Genomic DNA, 23,673 nt, shown 5'->3' on the forward strand with positions numbered 1-23,673 from the left:
GCACTACAATGTGAAGTCTATTGTGCAGCAGAGAAGCAGAAATGCATCTGGAATTTTTCCTGTTGAGATTGATATGGATCTCGTTAATAGCAGCTTTGTGATCTATCTGTTACTGTTTTTCAGCAAGTGAAATTATTCTGATAGTAATGTTTGGGGTTTCTTTGTGTACATTCTACAAGTGCACATCTGGTGGCTGTACCTAGGAGATGGCACTTAAAGCTACATTATCCTGTTTCACCTAATGGAAGGAAAAAAGCTTGTTCTCTGGTTGGATGAATGATGCTGCTTTGACTTCTTGGCAAGCTTGAAAATCACATAACTGCTCCTTGAACAACTTCCGACAAGAAGGAGCACGACGAGCTAAATTGTTTAGGCCTTAGGAATTTGTGCAATAGGGAACATGTCCACTCTCACTGTTTTTTAAGTTAGGATGTCCAACTGCTGAATGGTGCTAGCCATGGTGTGGATTCCAGCCAAAAAGCATTGTCCAATTTCAAGGTGTTTGGGGAGAGCTGTGCTTGCCCAGCATCTCTTATGCTTGCTCAACACCTCCTGTGCTTTCAGTCCCTTCTTGTTTCCACTACAAATTTTGTTCTTATTTCTAGTTAATGTCTTCCTATTTTCTCCAATGAGCTGCAGACCTGATTTGATATGGTCATTGCTATGCCAGTTTTTCACATGAAATGCACATTGTGATAACTTCAAAAAGAATCTTTTGAAAATAACTGACAAAAATTGTAAGAAACATCTGTATAATTGTCTTTGAGCATCAATTTGTGGCGTGCAAAGAAGATTCACTTCTTGTCTTTGTTTCTTTGCATTTAATTGTCTGCCTGTCTTGTGTGCTGTAGGCAGCTGTCAGAGCAATAGTTTCTGCAGACTTTTTTTCCCTCACATTTACTGTTTTCCTCTCATTTCCTGTTGGTGTGTGAAAGAGCTTGTCCCTTGCTTGCATTTTCATTGAGGAAACCTTCTCTGGATCACCTTAAAGTCACTGTAGGGAGTTGCACTGATGAGAATTGCAACCTGCAAATAGTCAGTAATAATGAGTCAGGGCAGAAAATTCATGCAGAAAAATAATATTTTCTTTTTATTCCTCCTCAGGTTTCTGAGCATTTATTAGTTATTGAGGTCTCATTTCCAACTATAAGTCTATAAAAATATTTTTTTTATTTGCTGTGGGATTTTTTTTAACCTGAAGGTTGAGATTCTCCCAGGGGTGTGATATGAGGAGCTGTGTCCTGTAGAACTTTTCAGAATATTGCCCTACATGTAAGAAAATCAGAAGAGCTCACGAGACTTCTGTTAATGCCAAGTGCATTTCACAACAGACTAATGTTTTCCATATCACGTTAATAGGAATTTTTTGTCTAGCTTCTAAAATGGCATTGGTCATTCCAGAAGTGCATGAGCCTTGAAAAAATTAAAGACTCTTTTCACTCAGATCAACCCATCTGTTTCAGTTACAATTATTGAAACATTGACATTTCTTCTGCCAGCATCCTCAATCCTGTAAGACTTATGCAGGGAACTTTTGCCCTATGTGGATTTTTGACCTGGATAAGAGCAGTGGGCCAGAGGTGAAGGAGCATCAGGCATTCAGAAATGGAATTGATTATGAAGTCCAGTCTTCTGTCTATGCAGTCACCAAATCATACAACCCCTTTCATAAAATGACCGAGCTTCACATCCAGTAATTTGTTTTGTGCTTTCCTGTCTTCATTAGCTTCCATAACAAAGCTGTTCTGGATTCTTTTTAAACATTGATGACTTTATTTTTGTCTTTAGCAGGTTGTATCAGGATCAAGTCACACTCATGTTGTGCTTAGTTGTTCATTAGCTTCAACAGCTCTTTCCCTTCTGTGCCACATCCTCTATGTGTACATCAGCAGAGCAGTCACATCAGTTCTGTGCTTGGCTGTGCTGAGCAATATGTGCATTTTTGGCTTAGCTGATGGTGGAAGGCTCTTTTTCATCAGTGTCCTGCTCCCAACATATATACCAATTTCTTTACAGCATTCCAGGCTCCTTCTGCAGTGACATAATTACTTGTGAAGTAATGAATGAAGGCCACTCAAAATTTTACTATTCCCTCCAATGATTTGAAATCTGAAGATTGGCCTGAGACAGTAGGATAACCTCAAGATAGGCATATACATTAAATAATGTGGTAAGAGAAAATGAGATCAGAGGCTTTTGAAACAGAGAAGTGCAATTTGTTGTGCTCCACCATAAGACTGCTGGCAGCTCAGGACAGTTGGACATGGCCAGTGGTGGCAAGAATGAGCAGTGAGTGGCAATGACAGGGATTAACTTCTCTCTGCAGGAAGGATAAAGAGAACATTAAGTTGGCTTTATAAAAGTAACGTGCAGTCACTGTGTTGAACAGACTGGTTAATTAGTGTGATGAAAGACAACAGGTCCGTGCTGGGAATTGTGCCTGTCCTCTGCAGTCATTGGAATGTGTTAGATTTTCACCAGAAATGGAAGAGATCCCCTGGATACCCTGTCTTTTGGGAGTGCAGTGTTGAACAGCAGCAGACCCTACATGACTGCTCTCCACTTGGGCTTCATTAGAAAGCACAATCCTGTTCCAGTGGGGTATTAACAGGAACAGAATTGTGCTAAAGTCTGGCCAACTGGCAGAGCTGCTGGCTGGCATCTTCTATGGGAGCTAACTCTTTTTTTCTTGGGAGAAGTATTGGACCTTTCACCTTCCCTCTTCATCTCGTTTTTTGTTTGCACAGAAGGCTTTGGAAACCCAGGCAGTAATTGCAGTCTGCTTTCGCTCACCTTCATCATGTTTCCAAATACCACATAATCTCATCTATTTGGCTCAGTGCTCCCTCAGAGTTCTTGAACCCCCCACCTGGCTTTTTGTAGGAAGAATGAGCTGTAATTCAATCTTGCATCATTGACAATAACACGTGAGAAACAAGCTATGACATTGAAATGATGTTAGAAGACTGGTTTTTAAACTAACAGAACCTTGTGTTGTTGAGAAGTTGGCTTTTCACCCTTGCATAATTGTGTTTTGGTATTAGAGAGTTTTGTGAACAATGACAAATTTTGCATGTTGTCTTATAAGCTGCTGCATGAGGCAGGTCAGGACAAAGTTTCTGCCTGGTCTGAATTTTAGAGTTTTTTGGTTTGTTTGTTTTTTTTTTTCCCCTCAAGAGGAAGCCAACCTTTAAACCAAGCTTCTTGTTATTTTTGTGCATGCATGTGTGTTTTTTGTCTGAAATGTTTGGAGAATCAGGAGGAAAGTGTGAGGATTTCATCAGAGCAGGCAAACTGATTTCTTTTTGTCTTTAATATTTAGTTTATCTGAAAACTTTTCCAGTCCCCATGACTAATTGCATTATGCGAGTAAGCTGCTCAGGACACTTTGTTGGACTTTATGCATGTCAGAACACAGTCAGTGAGCAGGAGGGACTGAGCCAATGTTAAATCATTCTTTGATTTTGTGGCTTGGTGGTGCCATAAGCCCAAGACATTAATGACTGCAGAAAGGTTAAACTTTACGTGTCTTCCTGTTTATCACAAAGGTGCGGGGTACAAACAGAAAGCACTCTTGGCAGGCAGCAGGCTGGAAAATCCATGTGCTGCTTATCTGCAGTGATTGTACTGAAACTTGATTACCATATATGAAGAGAAATACTTAGGAAGTGCAAGGAGTCTGAAGGGCAGCTCTTAATTCCCAGGTACAGCAGACTGTAGCTTGGCTAGTTGGTCACCTCCTATCAATGTTAGCCCAGTATGAAAGTGGTTTTAGATGAAATAGACCTGTGCAGAACTTCAAAAGATCATCTATTTGCATTTCCCTCTAAAAAGTAGGCACAGCTATATGGCTAACTGGGGTTTCATAGATATAGACTTTTTTAAAAATCAGAAAATGGTGTAGTTGATGTGAGCTCTGTAATCCATGTTCAGACAGTAGATTTCCATGTGTAATGATCTCAAGCACAAGAAATATTTTTTTAATTATTAAGTTTTCTTTGCTGCATTTTAGGACTGTAGTTACTACTTTTCTTTTCCAGGGATATAGAGATTTTATCTTTCTCTTTTGCAGCACCCTTGTAATATTTATCATGTACTCTTCCAGTTTTTTCTATACTAAACAAAGATTTTTTTTTCTAGCTTTCCTCAGACATCATGTTTTCTAGACCTTAGATGTTTTTCAGAGTCTCCTATGGCCTTTTTTCAGTTTGTTCCTGTTTTTCACATGAGGCCCAGAATTGGACATGGTCCTTGAGTTGCTGCTTTCTGATCTTGAATAAAATAGAGTATTTAACAGGTTTTACAGCTGTAATAGTTACATTTTTCATTCATGATAGGATGTTTATCTTTCCTGCAAGAGTGTAATAATGTTCTTTGTATGAACCACAGCGCAGAGGATGGGAGTCTTTTAAGATACATCTTGGAGCAGCTGGTCCAGCTCTAAATAGAGCAATGAGAAAATGAGAAAAGGGCTGCACTGATGAGTTTAAACAACCTACTAGGTGATGGAGAGCAGAGGGCAAGAAGGCTGAAGATGTTCCAGAGTGCCTCAAAGGTACAGAGCAATCATTCACAGGGAGGTAGGCAGGGATAACTGCTACATGGTCTGTGGGGTTTGGGCTCAGTTGATTTTACCTGCCCTGTCCTTTGCTTTTGGAATAAAGCCTGTTCAAAGTCATCTTTTTGGAGGGCTGGTGACATTTACTGCAGAGCACTGTTCTGCTGTGTAATTTAGTGGTGTCAGTGTGGGGAGTGGCCAAGTAGCTGAGACCTTTGCAGCCTGAAAGAGGCAGCTGCAGATACACACTCAAGGGTCTGTAGGCACAGAGGGCAGGGGAGAAGATGGGTGGGGATCTGTGGCTCACACTCTTGTGAAGAGTTAGGTGGTCTCAAATGGCACTGGTAGACCAGCTCTGACCAGCCATTCCTCAGTGCTAAGTTCTCTCTACCATATTCTTTTATTTTAGACTTCTGCAGTTTGTTAAGATCAGCTTAATTTTTGGCCTGACCTCTGCTGTTAAGATATTCTTCTTGCGGCCATCTTTTTTGGGGGGAGCTTGTTTGCTGGTATAGGAAAAGTAGTAAGTTTGTTGTAGGATGGGGTTAATCCTTATTAATGCAGTTTCTTAAATTTTTCAGCTCCTTGAGGAATCTTTGAGCTGCTTGGATTTTTGACAGAGGATTAATGCCAATAAGAAATGTAAAATCGGGATGTCACAAACCTCCTCATTCCTATGCTGTCACACCATGCTGCTCCCCAGAGAAGGGAGGCAAGGGAGACAGCATACCTCTAGGTCTCAGTAAGGAAAAAGGAAAAGGTTAGTTTAGATTCTCTCTCTCCATAAATGCCTGTGTCAGGGCTAATGATTCAGCACTCAAGGGCTTCAGTTTGTATTTAATTAATAACATTGGTAGACTTTGTGCCTTCTGTCTAACCATGAATGCTTTTGATCATCGGCAAACAGAAGATAGAAGTCATGCCAGAGCAAATAAATTATTTATGTGTGTTTTAAAAAAAGAGAAAGAAGCTGTTCCTGCCCCTTAACAAATGCAGCGTGCAGGTTCTGCAGAGCATTAGGTTCTAGCACTGTTTGGGCTTTTTTTCTTTCAGCTTTCAGTTTTCCAGCACTACTGATTCTCCTTAATTTAAGAACAAACAAAAGCACAGGTCAACTTAAAGGAGGATGTTTTTTAAAAAGGGAATATCTGAAATATAAGCTCACAGTGGAGCTTAGTGGCTGTCAGTCTGCCTTTCCTTGGTGTCATAGTTCCTTAGAAATGTGTTGCTGTCTTCCCCGTTACTCATTCAGGAACTTCTCCTTTTCTTCATCCCTCATCGTTAAAGTCAAAGACATATAAATCAGTTTATTTCTTTTTCTTTCTCTGAGATGTAGCTTTTTTATCTTCTACACATTTATGTATTAATTGCCTGGAAAGCAGCAGATAAGTAGGGAGCAGATTCTGGTCGAGATTCAATGTCTAAAATTGTCCCATAGCTACCTTGCATAGTGACTGCAAGATGCTTTGGGAAGTTAGTGCTGCTTATACTGAGTACTTCAGTGCTCATCCAAGAGGGGGTAGCTGTGAAGTGGTCTCAGTATCAGGGACACAATGGCATGGCTGAAAAACTTGGCTGGGGAGCTTCTGGCAGGCTAGCTCAGCCTTCAGAAATGCTTTGGGGTCACAACTCTTCTTGTCAGGGAGGAAAGAACTGGAAATGTAACGTTTTGTCACATAAGCCAGAGTCCTGTAGGCACAAATATACATCACATTTTTGTGTGATTATAGATTCCTCTTTAAGAACAGCTTCTGGCAGAACGTTTGCTTCCTTTTGCTGCGCATGGTGACAAATTGTTAGAGATTTTATTGCTGTCTTTGTATGAGGAATTCACACTTGAGAACTGGGAGAGATTTGTTTTGTACCTCACAATTATCATGTCAAGCTTTTAGTCCATTTAGATGTCATTTGTGTTTTAGCAGGGTATGCCATTCAAACTAGGGATTGTAGACGCTTGGCATTTCTCTCTCAAATTACACAGGTCATAAGTGTGTGCCACAAGCAGCCAAATTCCTCAACTTTTCAGGGTGTCACGTGCAATGAGATTGCAATATATGTCTGTTCTGGAATCTGGGGTGGAGTAGAGAGGAAATGCTTAAAATTTGAAACTGAAAAATCAAAACTTTCACTTTCTGTGCCATTTTCTGAAGGAGCGCAAACCTGGTTTGGGTCTGGAGCTGTGGCTGCCAGTGAAGCCATCCTGCCTTAAGGCAGCTGTGACAGGCAAAACCAGCATCCCGTACCGGGCTGCTCAGTACATGCAGAGTTTTAACATCATTCAGGAACATTTGCTTTTTCTGTTTGACAAACTCCCATGCATTCCTTGGAACGTATTTTAGGTGCTCTGCAGAGAGCATTCCCATGGCCTGTTTGAGGCAAATCCCAATATTTCCTGAAGGGTCCTGGATTATGCCAGATGCAGTCCAGAGCTGAGACAGAACAGCCATGCTCCTGGAGAGTCTGGCAGACAGCATTTCCCTGTCACTGCTGGACATCAGCTCTGGCTTGCTCTGATTTATTGAGGTGGCAAAGCGCATGAGCTTACAGCATTCATAATTTCTTAATATTTCCAAAACGGAATTACTTTCAAGATTTATGGGAGCAAAATATCTTCTAACTTGCTCCCTTTTTTCCCATATGGGTATAATATTTCCCCAAAACTGTTCTTCCTCCTTCTTAAATGAAGCAAAAGTCTGAGTTAAAAGTCTGTTTCTCTAGCCCTGTATCCAGGAGTATTAAATATTACCAAATAACAGTAGCTAGTCTAAGGCTATTGTGTTTTTTGCTAGAAAAATCTCTAGATTTACTTGTAGCAAATACAATAAAAAGGCCAATGATCATTTCACCCTTTCTTTGGAATCACTTTGGTACCCTAGTTGTCACATGCAGAAACGATACCAAAGGGCATTAGATCTGTCATGCCTTGAGCTTCAGCTGATTTTGGGGACTCCCCTGGGGTCCAGGTAGTCTTAGGAGGATCTGACTTCCCTCCTGGTTTTACCAGGCACCTTTTGTAAATGGAAATCTGCACTAGGGAGAGGCATTTCTTACTCCACATCAGAGTACTGTAAACTGTCTTTTCCACATGTATCACTTGCAAAGAGGCCAGTTACTTGCATGTATAAATAACACCAGCTTCTGAGTTAGGCCCGACCTTATAGCCTGTACCTTCTTTCTCATGCAGTGCTTTTGAGCAGGTGAACTGAGCTGGCAAAGGTTTCATTTCACTGCACCTCTTGAATCCTCTTGTTTCTTGAGAAGAGAATAAAACCTGCTCATATACACACTGGGAGACTGCGTGTCGCAGCAGCAGCCAGAGTAGCTTGGTGACCTTACAAAGCAGCCCCAAGGTGCTGGTGAGCCCCAGGCAATGCTGCCATCCCTCACTGCAGCTGCTGCATGGGGAGAACAGGGACCACTGTGTGGGACCTGGCTTCTGCTGGGAGTTCAAGGGGTGGCTGTAGAGGAAGGACTGTGAGCATCTGCGCTGTAGCCCTTCAGATTATAAAAGCTCTTGCATTGCATGATAGTCCTGCAAAGATTCCTCCTGTTGATGTTGGAAGGAGGTGGAGGTAAGTCCCTGGAGAACCCCTGGGAAACATAATGATTATATTTTGGTGCACCAAGATGTGTGAGAAAACACTGAACTAATTTGTCAGGTTATTGAAGTTTTTAGGATGTTTTCAGAAAAAATGTGTTACACTTAATACTATATTGTTCTTCATTTGTTTTTAAATAAGCCTGTGATGTGTTTTTACTTAAAAGCTTCAGAAGCTGTAACATACCTCCCCCACCTTTTTCCAGATAAAGTTGTATGTATACTTTTGTATTCTCAGCTCTGGAAAAAACATTCCTTTCCTTCCAGATCAGCCATGTCATCTGTGCATCTTTATTTTATGGTTATAGGTGATCTTATTGAAGATTGCATGAGTGGATGTGAAGCAGTATGCATGGGTGAATCTGAGTCTTCTTGTTTTGTTAAATTCTCTTGGTCTCTTTCCCCTTTCCATGGATTTCTGCATCTGTGACTTACTGGGCATCTATGATCTTCACTTTGAGCAGTTTGTAGTTTAGATTTCATACCATCCTTTCCTCACTGTGCTGCTATTTGAAATTGTTGCTTTGTACCTGGCTGTGGCATACTGCAGATGAGTTTATCCGAAATCAGGTAGTTCAAAGGTTATCTGCCTGCAGTAAGAGTTGCATGCTGAGCACAGAAACAGCCTGAAGGGAGAGCTAAACCCATGGGTTACATCTGTCCTGCTCCCATGTGTAGGTTGGCCAAGCTGGATCTACCTCAGGGGCATGTACCTTGCTCTGTAGTGGAGGTGATTTCTCTGACTCTGAGCATGTAGTGCATTCCTTTTCGTGGTGGGATTGATTTTGATGCAGAACATCTCTGCTACTGTTTTGATATAATTGAATTAACAGATTTCTAATAGCATTAGCATACTTTCTAGTATACTTGATACACTCAGAAATGGTCCCATATGGAAGTTAATGTTTCTATATTTGCTAATTGTTTCCTTTTCTCTGGCCACTGCAGTAATCGTTTCTAGAAGAGACAAAGTTTTACTAGCTGCTGTGTTTGTGTGTTGAGGATATAATTACGATAATGTATTTCCATAATGACATGGTTAAGAAGGACTAGGTCTCCCTTTTGTAAGGGATTCTGGATAGATCATAACTGTTTGGTTTGGCAGGAACGTCTCTTGAATCATTTATGTGTTAATGAATGCTGAAGAAGGCACTGAATTTCCATTTCCTTTCTCTGTAAACTACAAGCTGCTTCATGATCTCCTGAACTGTTTTCTTGCCTGTGTGGTGATAGCTGCTGTGTCTGTGCACGAGTGAGGCCAAAGCAGACTCCTCACACACTCACAGAGCACATAAACTGGCTTGGGCTGACAAAGCTGCAAGTCAAACTGCCTAAACCCTGCTTACAATTTACAATTTATTGTAGCTAAATTAAAAGCCAAACAGTACTGGGGCAATTTTAAATTGTTGAGTGGAAGTGATTGCCAGGTTCACAACTTGAGTGATTTGAGTGTCCTTGTGGCACAAATTCTGGCAGGTTTGTTTCACTGCAGTCATCTTTGGGTAAAAGTAAAATCTTCCACATTACTCTGTTACCAGTGTCAGTGTAGAATCTGCATTTAGGTATGGATTCTCTTAACATTCCTGCAGAAGTTTATCCTTCCTAGTTCAGGAGTTAACTTCTTTCTCATTTTGGTTTTCTCAGGTTCTCGAAGCCGGCACCAATGTTCTTGGACGATTCCTTCAGGAAATGGGCACGTATCAGGGACTTCGTACCTCCCTTTGGAATTAAAGGACAAGGTATGAGAAAACTACAGCTGTTGGAGAAGAAGGTGGTCTGCAGATGCTTGCCCCTTTTTCTTTTCTGTTTTGAAAACTCAGGTGGTCCTTTGGGCTCAGTTTATTTCCCCTGTTTGAGAGAATTATTGTATATGTAGTGCTCAGAAATGCAGAAGGGTTTTTACAGCTGGACTGTGGACCTCGGAGGCTGGCCTTAGGGAAGATGGTTTAGTACATGTGGAGAGTCAGTGCAACAACAGCAATTTAGACCAATGACCACATTCTAGAAGAAGCATTTTGACATAGGCTGCCAGAAGACCTTGTAGCAGCTTTGCTGACAGCAGCAGAGGGTTCAAACTGGCTTAAAGTACCTTTAAGTCAGTAATTCTCTAAAGAACAGAAAAGATGCCTTGGGCTTGACCACTGATACAAATCTTCATTTTCTTATCATAGAATTTAGTAGTTGGTCTACTTATTTACTTATATAACAAGTAAGAAAAGTTTGTTCAGATGCTTTGATGATAATTTTAATATGCCCTGTCCTCCAGCTGGAGTGAGGCAAAAGGGGCTGTGTCTCAGCTGTGCTGTGGGAAAGCAGGAGTAGTGGCTGGTGGATGAGATGGGAGCCAGTAGCCCACCCAGAAGATGATCTGGTTTGGGGTGACAAGTTCCTGCTTGTGCCACATGTGCAACCACAACCTCTCTGTCCGAGTGGTGGTGGAGCAGAAGGCTTGTGCTCACTGCAGTGACTTGCTGCAGACTATCTCAGGTCTTGTGTATTTAATAAGTTTTTGTGGCATTGCATCAACTTGGAATTATTTTTTTTCCACTGACAAACTCAAGATTACAGATAATCCTGTAGGAATTTAAATACCTGGTGGAGAAAGAACTGCAGCCACAGAAAGCTTGGCTCTGTGTCTCTCCCTGGAAGCAGGTGTGGTAGTTGTGGAACAATCTCTGATCAAATCAAAGGCTCTGCTGACAAATTGCTTTTGGCTCGCATCAGTTTCCTTCTTTGTTTTGTCCATTCCTTGTCCAGTCAGTCTTTGTAGCTCAATAGGAAGATAATTGCTGTCCTCTAAATCAGCCAGCAGAGTTTGCAGCAAAGAACTAACAGTGGCAGCACAAGTGGGAGGCTGCTGTGACCACAGGAGGGCTTGTCCCCTTCTAACCAGTACACAAGGTGTACAAAGCTAGGGCAAGATCCCTGGCGAGTGTGGAGGTGGGATTTGCAGGTTACATGTGATGTCAGCTAGACCTAATGAAAATCATTCCATTAAACTGAATCCAAATGGAGAAATTCACCAAAAGAGAATGACAGAATGGCTCTGGCAGCCTTCTCTCTGGGTTTGTTGCCAGCTTGTATCACCACTGCAATGTTATGTAAATCTGGTGTTTTATATTGGATTTCCTCAGTTAAAAAGAGAAATGAGAAATTGCCATTATTTAAATGGCTGTGAGCTGAAGCCATGGGACGGAAACCGATGAATAGGTTATTTTTTTAACACCCTCCTGGGACTGAATTTTGTGCCAAGTTTCAGTCTGGAGCAAGTTCTGTGTGTGGGAGGGTTGAATTATAAATCTGTGTAGCCCCAGATTTCTAATGGCCGTGCTGACAGGCTGTGAGTCCTAGCGATGCGAATGGCGCCCTTTCATGTTACACATCACTTGGAATTCTTGCATCAGTCTTTTCTGGCTGTCCCATGGGATGCATTTGGGCTCAGACAACTGATTGGATGATGGAATCAGCACCTCATTAGGGCTTTCAGTCAGGGCAATCTAATGATATCCAAACAAATGATCCAGGCAGGCAGCGTGGAGCTCAGTCACGTGCTGGTGCAAGGTGAAGACTGTCAGAGCTGGGATGTGCATGGGAAAAGGAGTAGTCAGGGTGGCTGAGGGAGTGTAGAGAGACGTGGCTGTGTTGAAACAGACGGGGCAGGAGCGCTGCTCTGTGTGTTGGGCAGCCCCATGACACTGTCAGCGGGGATTTCCGACGTGCACCATGCTGGGAAAGGTGGTTGGTGTTTATAGACCCCGACTGCAGCTGAGATGGCAATGGGAAGACCTTGCTGAGAACTGTGGTGAATATCACCTGCTGTTTTTAAGTCACTGTGATCTGTTCCAAGTGCAAATGGCTTTTTGTTTGGTTGGGTCTTTTTGGGTTTGCTTTTTTTTATGTTTGAAACACAGCTACAGGATGAGCTCACTTTCAGTGATGCTGCATGTTCCAAGGAACTTCTAGAAACTAATCTGTGGTAGCTTGAAAATGCTACAGTTATGAAACCAAGGGATTCTTAGTAGCTTGGGAGCCAATCCACCATTTCTACTTTCTTTTGTTAAAGTTTCTATTCTTACCTAAGTTTTTCTTTGCTTTGTCTGAAAAAAAGCTGAATTAAGTCCTTTTTAATCAATCACTTTGTGTTTGTTGGTCCAAGAAAAGACAGTTCCAAGATTGCAAGAATGAGTCCTGCAATATTTAGGGGAAAGCAGCTTTTGAGGAATATTGTCTGCTGGGCTGCACTAATTTGAAATAACACGTCTCTATAAATTACACGTAAAAGAGTAGAAATGGCTCAGAAATGTTCAGGGCAGGACTACTGCTCTTTAAAGGTTATCATATCAAAGAGAAGGCAGTATGCTGATCGTTTTGACACAGTCCATCAGAGATTTTCATTTTCTTTGACGAGAATCTGATTGTAAAGACAGCTCTCCTATCTCCAGATGCTTAAAAGTACTCAGTACAACATAGAAAGTTTAACAGTGCTTCTTTGTGAAAGATTTCTCACTCCTTCACTCCAGTGGTTATTTTCTGATTTGGCCATCAGCCCAGGCAAGGAGGTTTTATGGACAGAGTGCTCCATTCTTGGCAAGAGCATTTGTGTAGAAGCCCTCAAGGTGAATATGGTCCTGAATATGAAAGTTTTTAGACTTTCCCTGAATGCTGCTGGTCGTGGAATGGACTATTGCAGTAGGAATACTGCGCATCCTGTGTCAGATTGGAAACTGCTGCTATTGTCAGTTAACAGCTTTAGTGACTACTTGCATTCTATGAAAGAGGCACAGAATAAGCAGGTGGCAACCCTGCTGCTTTCTGAGATGAGGCGTGTGGTATGAAGTATTGCGCAAAATCTCTTTGAACAGTGGTTCTGAGAGTCCTCAACTTGTTATTAGAAATAGATGAAGAGGAACTTAAGAGTAGCTGTTGTACCTTTTTCTTAACCTGTCTTAGATGGGTAGAGTTTTAGTATATATTGTAGTTGTTGACTGTTCACCAAAGATCTGGACCAAGGATTAGTCCTAATTACTTGATCACAATGCCCAGCAAACTGGGAAAAAAGCAGAGGTGAGAGCTGTCAGGAATGTTGGAGCTGATCCAGTAGGCTGAAGATGTTGTTGCATTCATCATAGGTGTCTGTAGCCCTTGTGGAAACTCTGGTTTCCTCGTGTGCAGACAATAGGAGAAATAACAGGTATGAAGAGGTGTGATTATGTTTTGACACCTTAAATGGTCGCTACCAGTACCTAGTTTAGCCATTCATGTAACAGTGACTCCAGGTTTTGCCCAGTGACTTCTGCAGCTGGCTGTGAATTTATGAGATTATATTTCAGTATCTGGATCAAGATTTTTAGATGAGGAATGGCCATGTTGACAAACAGGCCAGTGTCATGTTTGGCTGCACTTACTTTTAGAAACTGAGATTGTCTGCCACATCAAACTTGTTGTCCCCTACTGTGGGATTTGACAGACTCTGGAAACGGGATGGGCCACTCTAAGTGCTTGGAAACGATGACTCCATCTCTATTAATAAATAAAGTGGTTGTCCTGTGGTTGTGAACGCTGTTGAGCTCATTGTTCAAACAGATTCACTCCCTGCCCCCCACAAAAATAGAGTGGCTGTGTCCAGGCTTCCTATCAAGAAAGGTCACTGGCCTGTATTAGCCTGTGAATGCGTGAGAATTGTAGAGGAGGATGTTTGTTGGCCCTGGTGAACACATCTGGGACTGTGCTAACACTTTATTAGTGTGGACTCGAGTAGGACCGTGCGGGCCCATGCCCTGCTGCCAATTTGTTTGCTGTGTGTTTATAGCCAAAGTGAGGAACATGATGAAATTGGTCAACTCTCACAGTTGTCAAGAAGATCAAACTGTAACAAGATGTCGGAGCTCTAAAAGCTCCAAATGTCAAGGGTTCCTGTGGGGAACAGCTCCAGCTGCCGAGCACCCTCCTGTGTCCCAGGCTATTGTTTTGGCATTAACTTGGATGTTGGAGTGCCTCCCATGTTTCACCATTTGCATGGGTATAATTTGCTTGTAGGAATTCTTTCCCAGCACCCACCAAGTCTGTTGTTGCAACTTTTTTCAGTGAAGAGCAGGAAGACTGCATCAATCTTGGGCTCTTAAATGAGTCACATGGAGTTTTTTTAAAATCTAAATTGAAATTTTTCTTTTGGATTTGCACCTTTTTCTAGCAGTGTTTCTATCAGTGTAATTATGGAGGTATGAATATGCCCATGCTGTCCACGTAGTTGCAGAGATTCTCTAGCATGTGCACTGCTCTTAGGGTTAAATTTGTCAATGAAGAAGCAGTGGAAAAATTGTTTATAGTGTTAGTAAGATTATTAATCCCAGAGGGCCTCCTCCCCAAATTTACCTCTGTAGCTAAAGCAAAAGGAAAGAGTTATTTGGAGAAGGGCAACAAACAAGACTGGAGAAATACCTGACTATTAATAGAATTTCTCAGTACATGTGGTTTGAAGAATATAAAAGGCTTTCAGAAGAAAGAGTAGCTAGTATCTGGCATCCTCTCTGTGTAATGAGGACGGGAGAGTTGCTGCAGTTTTTTGGTTTTTTAACTTAAGTGAAAACATATGGCACAGCATACACTAAAAAACTAAACAGACGTGATCAATGTAATATTTCTTCCATGCATTTAGTCAGTAATTGTGTCACTGCTTAGCAGCAATTATAGGTCTTCACTTCCACCTTTGTTCCTGCTCAGTTGTTTTGAGCAGAGAGGCTGCTTTGTTGGCCCTGAATCAGTTTGTCTTTGAAGGTGATAGTTATTTCTTAGGGAGTGATTCTGTTGTCATCATCTCAGAATTTCCCTCCCATCAAGACACTAGGAAGCAATTTCTTCCCCAGAGTGATAAGCAAATATTAAGAGCATATTTGAAATGTTACAGTTTTATCAAATGTAATACGAACTACTGGCCAGGAGACTTTGTATTTTCACTTGGTACTGGAGGGATGTCTGGAACTGGTGATACATTCAGTGACAAAGGAATTAAGTCTTTGTCCAGACCACCAATGCTAATGGATGTATTGTGCAATGATTAACTGTTCTTGTACTTGGTTTTATTTGGATGTTTTCTTTTGTGTCAGTGCTCCTGAGAAAAGCCATGGTTCAGTGCTGCTCAGCAGTTGTTCAGTAGTCTCATGGGGCAGAGGTCTTTCATCTCCAGTGAAAATTTTGAGTTTTCAGGCCTGCAAAAGTTGGCATATTACAATGTTATTGGGAGAAAATCTCTCTTTTCATGCATGCTCTTTTCTTGCATCGCTTTTTCTTTTCCATTGGCTTTCTTGGCATGAGCAATACTTAATCTCTGAGAAAACATATGCAGTTGGACATGACAATTTACAGCTGATTCAAGGAAAAAAAAAAACATTAGAAAAGTAAGCCTTTTCTAACCTAATCTTCTTGCTCTTTGTAGAGACTGGAGTACCACATGCAGTCATCTTGCTTGCATTTGACTAGGTCTGAATAAGGCATTTTATGCTTTAATTCTCCAACTTTATCCTCATTTTGTTAGTGGTATTCTGTTGTACAGATGATTTTGCTACTATAAGCATTCTTTTGTTCTTCATGTCTTATTCCTCTAACAAAAAAGCAGAAGCACAAGCATGTATAGCTATTAGTTCTGTTCAGAGTTGGTATTAACAAGATTGTTGTTTCTTCCTGAGTTGGAGGCACATTTCTGAACTAGATTCCAGTAGAATTTTGCATTTGACCAAAATTGGTAATAGTAGCCATTATCACGTGGGACTATAGATATAAAAATGTTGATGTTTCCCCAGGGAATTTAGCAGATTTTATAGCCTAAAGAAATTAAATTAGTGGTTTGAAGGGGAAAAAAAGTTGAAAGTTTCAGAAGAGGTAGAGGGTTGACTTTTCAATACTGAATAGAACTTCTAAAGGGAAGTTATGTTATGACTTTTGAAATTAAATCCCTTCTCATTCTGAGCTCTCATGATGAAAGTACAACAATTCACTCCCTTATTTCAATCAAAACTGATGTATTGCTGTTGAGTGTGCCTAAACAATATTCCTGCTCCCAACTCATTGAGAAGGGAGATGCAAACCCTAACTCTTCAGTTAATTGGATGACTCCATATTGGAGTTCTTCACAGAAGTCTTGAATTGCAGTGGAAACATGGATATTATATTATTTCTCTTTTCTATCTCCTGAAGAGAAGAGCAGATATTCTCTGGCTGTTGTGTTTTGAAGTGCCATTTATTAATGCTTCTGCAAGGGTCAGAAGAATTAGGAATCACTGAAGTAGTTACTGAATTTTTTGGCCTTGAAGATATTGCCTGGCCACCTGTGAAGGGTCATCAAAAATGTAGAGCCCTCTATAACAACTGTATTTATTTTCCTGCTTGTCTTTAACCAGCACACTGTGAATCTTTCAAGGACTGTTTTCATTTGGCGTGAATTGCCTCTTTCTATGGACTTTATTACTTCCTGTGCATTGAACTCAAGTTTAGATCAAAATTGTTAATGCATGGTTATTGCAAAATGTTGCCCATTTTTTTTCATAGTTGTTTTTTAAATTAATGTTCCAACTTTCCAAGCCCTGGGATTATATTGGGAACTAAGCTTGTATTCTGAAAAAACAAACTCTTGGTTGTGAAGAAAAGCTTGGAAAAAAAAAATCCCTGAAGGCTCCAAAGCGACAATGTAAATGTTATGTATTTTATTTATATCTTGTTATAAAAATAGGCCTTAAGGGCTTTAATGAAGCATACATTTAATGCATGCCAGGTTCTTCTAAAATTGCTAGGGAGGATACCATGCACATTCAGTCTTTTTTTTTCTTTTGCTTTGTGTCTAGGCAACAGCATATGCCTCTTGTCTTAATGTCATTAAAAATCATCAATGGAGATCTTGTGAGGTGTGGCAGTTTTAAGTCCTGTTGTTAGTAAGGTGTATCTGCGGTAAACCACCTAAACCTGGTACAGCTAGTGACCTCAAGAAAACACACTCTTGTATTTACACATGAGTTTTGATCAGGGGACAGATTCCTCAGTTTGTAGTTAGCAGTTTTTGAGAGCCAGTTCACATGTTTGCAATGCACTGCTAAATGCTGGAATTCTGCTTAGGTGCTTTGTCCTGCATTGACCTCCTAAATTCAGCTGATCAATAATAAAAAGTGGTGCAGGGCATTTCAGACACATTGTGATACATGCTGTAACCACTGGATTCCCAGCTTCACCAAGGCATGAATAATGTTGACTGTCTACAGCTGGACACGGTGTTTCTGGAAGAGAGAATAGAACATGTGGTGAGACTTGGGTCCACGGCCTCGTGCTGGGCACAGGGTGGAAAATCACAGCATGGTTCAGGCTGGAAGGGACCACACTGGGTCATCTGCACCTCCCTGCTCAAGCAGCCTCGTCTCAAATCACATTGCACAGGATTGTGTCCAGATGGCTCTGGGACATCCCCAGTGAGGGAGATCCCAAATCCTCTCTGGACAGCCTGTCCCAGTGCTCGGTCACCTGCACAGTAAAGTTCTTCCTTATATTCAAAGGGAACTTACTGGGAATCGGTTTCTGCCTGTTTCCTCTTGTACCATTGCTTGGCACCACTGAGCACAGCCTGGTCCATCCTCTGACACCTCCTTTCAGATAGTGACAAATATTGATTAGGTCTCTTCTCAGTCTTCTCTTTTCACCTCTGAACAGACCAGCTCCCTCAGCATTTCCTCTTAAGGGAGATGCACCAGTCCCTTCATCATCTTTGTTGCCCTCCACTGGACCTGCTCCAGGAACTCCATATTTTCTGTCCTGATGAGCCCAGAACTGGACACATCACTCCAGATGCTACCTCACTAGGGTTAAGTAGAGTGGAAGAATGACTTCCCTTGACCTGCTGTAAAGATCATCCCTCAAAAGATGAGAAAACTTTTCTGTTAAAGGTCATTCCTCATCTCCCATATGGAGCAAGACCTTAAGGTAAAAAAATGCTGAAGGAGGAATTTTATACAGAGCTGAACTTTTGGGTAGTGTATTGAAGAAAAGTGTATTCACTGGCTTGTGCTAAGAACTTGTTTGTAAATTCTGTGATTTGTTTAATCCATAGCATTGGTAGTGTTTAGTTTACTCTCCCCACAAAGCTGACACACACGTGGCATTCTGTTATCGTGGGACAGGGACCCATGTGCAGTCTCCTGGCAGACTTTACAGAATGTCAGTCAACCTCACTTGAGTCAGTCTATTCCCAAAAGCTGGAGCTGATGCCCAGGACCTGCAGAAGTGCTGGCTGGAGGGGTGGCAGCTGGGTGACAGCAGTGGAGATGGGCACTGGCCACGGCTCCCAGGGCAAGCACAGAGCACTGCAGCAGCGTGGTGTCCCCTGACCCCGAGGCAGGGCAGTCACACACATACTGCTGCCAGCAGGGGCATGAAGGTGTGCTGGATTTTGAGGAAGGTGGCTGGTATACACAACTTGAAAAATTACAGCCTCTTGGCCACTTGAGAGTGCACAAACATCCCAGTTTGCCTGCTTTCAAGGCAGGCAGAAGGTAGACCCTGCGAGATGCCTGCAGTAAGCCCTGTGAACTGGAAAGGTCTCCCATATTTTTTTTGGTGATACAAGCAAGAAGTTTCTGCTTTAAAAACAACAATTTTAAGTGTTGTTGACATTCACAGTGAAGGTCTCCTCAATTCCTTCACATAAATAACAGAGAAAAAGGCTAGAATTGAGACTTAGGCTGATTCTCACTGTGTGGTCACTGTCTGCCTAATTTCTAACTATTTAGTTTTTCCAAATGTCTGAAAATTTCAGGGTCAATCTGAAGTCAATATGTACTTGTGTTGACAAATCATGCACTACCAAGCTGGCTTTTGAATCTTCTGATGTTATAAGGCAAAGTTGATGGAATATGTCAAGATAACTCAGGATTCTTAGATAAATGTAGTTGACTCCTCCTCTAGATGGGAGAAAAATGTGCAGAGGCTTCTTGCTTTGTTTTTATAGTAAGAGTGCATGCATAGTGGTTGATAGATGAATGGGTTAAATAATCTCCCACTCTCCCCAATGATCTAAATTCTCCATGACAAAAAAAAAAAATATATATATATATATATATAATAAACAGGCTATGGCTGCAAAAAACTGGAGTAGGTTGCTTGCCTTGCTGATGTGTTCATGTGGACAACTTAGCCTTTCTTTTGTACTTGCAAAATTTCTTTCAGTCATTGACTTCCAGGCAGTGGCTGTGCACAAATCCTGTTACTCGAAGCAGGAAGGAATTTTTCTTTGTAGTATTTGTTACGGGTACTTTCACCCATTATTTTCCCTCAGTACATAGGTTCTAAGGCAGGCTGTGCTCATCACCCCTTCAGTTCCTTACCCTGGAGAGAGCATGTCTCATCAATTGATTTTTACATAATGCACCTGCTTTCCTGGTGCCCAATTTTCTTTAGTCACAGCCTGGAGGTGAGCTCTGATATCAGAGACCTGTGATAGTAGTTTTTGCAGTGGTGATTGCAAGTGATGCTCCATCTTGCCCCAGCTGTATTAAAAGATCCTGCCAGTGGTTCCTTATTGTTCCTAACTGCTTTGTGGTCTTGTGCAAGGTTGCAGGTCAGCCACAGCAGCATCTGGTGATCCTTCAAACCTTTCCCCAGGAAAATACAGAAAATACAGTAACTCCTTCTGGAGGAGGTCTTGTCTTTCCATCCTCGTGCCAGCGTCAAGGTTTAAGTGCAAGTGCCCACCTTGCAACAGTGCAGTAGAGTTCTGGCTCAACCAGAAAGATCTAGTGCCTGTTCCCTGCCCCAGCCATTAGCTTTTCCAGGCTTGTAGCTCCTGCTCCTGGCTTCCAAAACGAGGGCTAGACCAGATGAACTTGGTGCCACCTTAATTTCTGCTGTGGGTGAACACTTGACAGTGAAGTACTTGGTCTTTTATTGAGCTTAATTTAGCAGTTTTGAATAGTAACACTGAGATTTGTGCAACGTCCAAAACTTTTGGATGCCATGTATTATTGGACTGTGGAGTCTGGTGAAGAGCTATTTCCTATTTGTCCCTTCATAATCTGTAGTGAATGCTCGATACTGTTGCTTGTTTTGCTTGTTTTGGGAAGCATCTCCGTTCCAAATGCTGCCATATCCACTCCTAAAGCAGTTTTATTTCATTCCTGAGCATTCACTAAGAAGGCATTGCTAATTATCTTGCAAGATGAGTAAACCAGAATCATCTGAGTGCATCACTCAACTGTATTCTTTTAATGTTTTTTCTAAAATAGTCCATGGGATGGTCTCCAAGTAGTGCAGGGTGTAACTTGTGGGTGGTAGAGCAAACCTGGCATAACAAAAGCTTGGTAGATGGGAGGTTGCAGCCCTTGACATGCAATCCTTTGATGTCTTCTCTGAGAATGTGGGAAAACAACGTCAGTAAAGTATGCTGTCCAGCAAAAGCCAAGGTGTAAAGCAGGCCAAGGAGAGGACTGTGGCAAGATGCCTTTGGAGGTCACAGCAACCTACTGCTGTTAGGGCAGATTTAGGGGAATAGCATTCCTGTTGGAGGGGAAGCCTGCTGCCTATGCATCAGAAGAAATTCTTGAGATGAAGGAAAACTAAACAACATTATTTTGTTATCAAAGTTGCTTTTACCCTTATAAGTTGCCTCGTCCCTTGCTCCATTCCAAACTATGATCTGAAGGCAATCACACTCCCCAGCTTGTAAGGGAGTGTGCTCCCTTGGCAGGTTGCAGGTTGTGCTGGTGCTGTCAGTGCTGCCATATCAAAAACTTCCCTGAATCTCAAAGTAATTGTCAGAGTTTGCTGTTTATCACCTTTGTGTGTCTGGCCAGCTTGTTGTCAGGTTCAAAGCTCTTTGGCACGTGGGTTGCCTTGAACTCCTGTGTTTATCCCACACATTTGTCCTGTTGCTGCTGAGGAAAGAGGCAGTGGAGAAAAATAGAATTCTTCATGGGAAAGGGTCTCCCCTGACTGTTCTGATTGCAGCAATTAGTGTCTGTCAGGAAAGCTGTTTAAGTTTGAGGTGAAAAATCACTTGTTGTCAGTTTTCTTAATGTTTCTATACTGCTTTTAGTGTTTTGAAAAGAAATGAGACTGATTTTTTCATTTTGGCTGCTGTTTCCTAAGAACTTTTGAACTAGTTGACTGATATATTTAACGATGTTAGAGTTATGTGTAATCTCCCAAGCAAAGGTGGAAGGGAACTAATCATTCACAGTCTTTTCCAGTATAGATGAAGCTCAGAGAAACCATATTCAAAATTGCAAAGGGAAGTGACTGAATGTCCATATGGATCAAGGAGGATTCTGAGCTCATGGAATAGAAATCATTGCAAGTTACCAGATACAAAGAAGCTATATCTGACATATGAAATCCCTGATTTGAAAACATTTAAATAGCAGAAGAGAATTTCAGGGAAATACATCTGTTTGCTTTGGTTTTGTTCTCCTCTTAGACATCTGCTTAAGACCACAGTTAGAGTCAGGATTTGGAGGCAGATGGACTTTTTGTCAAACCCAGTACAGACATTCTGAAGTTACTGGTACATTTGTAAATACAGATTAGCCAGAGCCTTACTGCTTCTTGACCCTGGTTGGGTCATGGTAAAGGAGTTTGGACCTCTCTGGGGGAGAGAGGTGGAAAAATTAGGGACAAATGACAAAATCTAGAGGGAAGCAGACTCCAAAGTTTCCATAGCCAATAGAATTATTTGTATGTAATCATTGTGCTTCTGCAACTTAATGCTTAATGCGTTTAATTTGTGTGTGCGCCTGTGCTTGCATAACTTACATCCCCTGGATGCTACAGCTTTCACAGGGTATCAGTGTAGGCTGCAGTTCCATGGGCATTTCTTTATGCAATTATGGTGCTTTAATTGAAGAAAGACAGACTGAGGAACCTAAACTGAAAGTAACCCACAGAATAAAAAGCATCCGTTTTAGCCTGGTTCTGTTCCTGCATCCAGTTCACCATTCAGCCACATAAAAGCTTTTCTGAAGGCGAGCAGTGACAGTGATGCTGGCCTTTTCATGTCTGAAGTGTTTGTGAAACTGTCATCTCAGGGCAGGGGATATGAACTCACTGCTACAAAATGTACGGTGCTTGTTCCCTGTGGCACTCTCCGTGCAAGGCAATTACACACTGCATCCGAATTTGGCACATAACATGTCTTTGCAGGCTGTGTGTGAAGGTCATTGTCCAGAGAAAATAGGAATATTCAACTTTGTGTTCCTTCCTAATGAGAACCTTTCAGTTCCTTCAAGTGACTGCTTCAGATGCTTTACTCCACATTGTTTCTCATTTCCGTTAGAAGTCAGAACTTGTTCCTAATGTCTTCTTCCTTTCTCCCCAGATAATCTGATCAAAGCCATCCTGTCAGCAACCAAAGATTATCGTCTAACTCCAGCTCTTGACAGGTAAGATGAGACCTTCAGAAGAGAAGGAGTAGAAGTGATTCTTTTCCATATGTCCTAAATAAATGTTGTTAGATCTTTTTTGCCAGAAATTATTGCCAATACATTTGGATGTGGATGAGGAAGTCAGGAGCTGAAAACTGAGTCCTCTTTAGAGTAAATCTGTAGACTCTGGAGACCTCTGTCAAGTCAAACATAAACAGAAAAAAAGCATTTAACTTTTAACTATTTCCTAATCATTTGTTTCATATGTTGTTCCAAGACATCCTCTTGCCCCATTTTCAAATAGGTAAATAGCAGGTTTTCCATAAACACTTTGCTCTTTTCCAGCCTTTCTGACAAAGCAACAGAATCACAAGGAACTTTAGAAGGAAAGAAGGGACTGGCTTATTTCAACAATGTTTTTCATTGATACCTCACTCTCAAAGTAGGAATGTTTGGTTGTGTTGGCCAAGCCTGTGCTAGGATGAACAGGATAGCAGTCTCCTGGGTCCTGTGATATTTGAATTGATGCCTTTAGAAGAAGCTCCTTTGATTCTTCAGTTCTATTGTAGAGGTTGTTTCTGAAACTCACTAGCATATTTACAATCAGCTTCCCAGTGATAGTCCTTTAGTCCTTCCTGCCCTTGCTTTTCTGTCATTCCTTCCCTTTTTCCTGCAGGTTTGGTTTAGTGCCACCTCCCAGATTAGGGGTAGGTTTTTTTTTTCAGAAGCTGTCGGACGTCGTTTTTACTCTGGGACTTGAGCTTTTTTCGAAGTTCTGGTAATACATCTTTCCAGTGGTACTTGACCCAGCCTGACAACACAGTTCCTGCTTTCTAAACACATGGGTTTTATTTCCTGGCACAGCTCCTCTTCTGCTCACTTTTGGTGACAAAGTTCATAAGCTTAACCAGCCTTTCTGTAGCTCTCTGCATCTCTCATGCTGATTGTAGAGCTTGCCTGCTGTAGTTGGGAGTTACTCTCTGTGTGAAAGCTTATTCTTAGTCTTGCACAGTCTGTGTGTTAATTTAGGTTTCTTTGAAGTTTGCCTTGCCTCACAGCAGTGCCAGATAGGGTTAGCCTTCAGACTTTGGATTAATTTGAGAAATTATGTCCAGGTAAAACCATTTTAC

General features: G+C 41.6%; 1 protein-coding gene across 10 annotated transcripts in view; it reads left to right on the plus strand.

The window, feature by feature from the left end:
* ST3GAL3 (ST3 beta-galactoside alpha-2,3-sialyltransferase 3) overlaps positions 1-23,673 on the plus strand; it is a 187,325-nt gene that overhangs the window by 106,514 nt on the left and 57,138 nt on the right. For all 10 annotated transcript variants that reach the window (XM_041483427.1, XM_041483429.1, XM_041483430.1 and 7 more), the window contains 2 exons: positions 9,801-9,895; positions 22,498-22,561. In XM_041483427.1, the coding sequence (XP_041339361.1) occupies positions 9,801-9,895; positions 22,498-22,561 (159 nt within the window). The remainder of the gene's footprint in view (positions 1-9,800; positions 9,896-22,497; positions 22,562-23,673) is intronic.

Source organism: Pyrgilauda ruficollis, unplaced genomic scaffold, assembly GCF_017590135.1.
Source record: "Pyrgilauda ruficollis isolate IOZ18807 unplaced genomic scaffold, ASM1759013v1 scaffold6, whole genome shotgun sequence".
Taxonomy (NCBI): domain Eukaryota; kingdom Metazoa; phylum Chordata; class Aves; order Passeriformes; family Passeridae; genus Pyrgilauda; species Pyrgilauda ruficollis.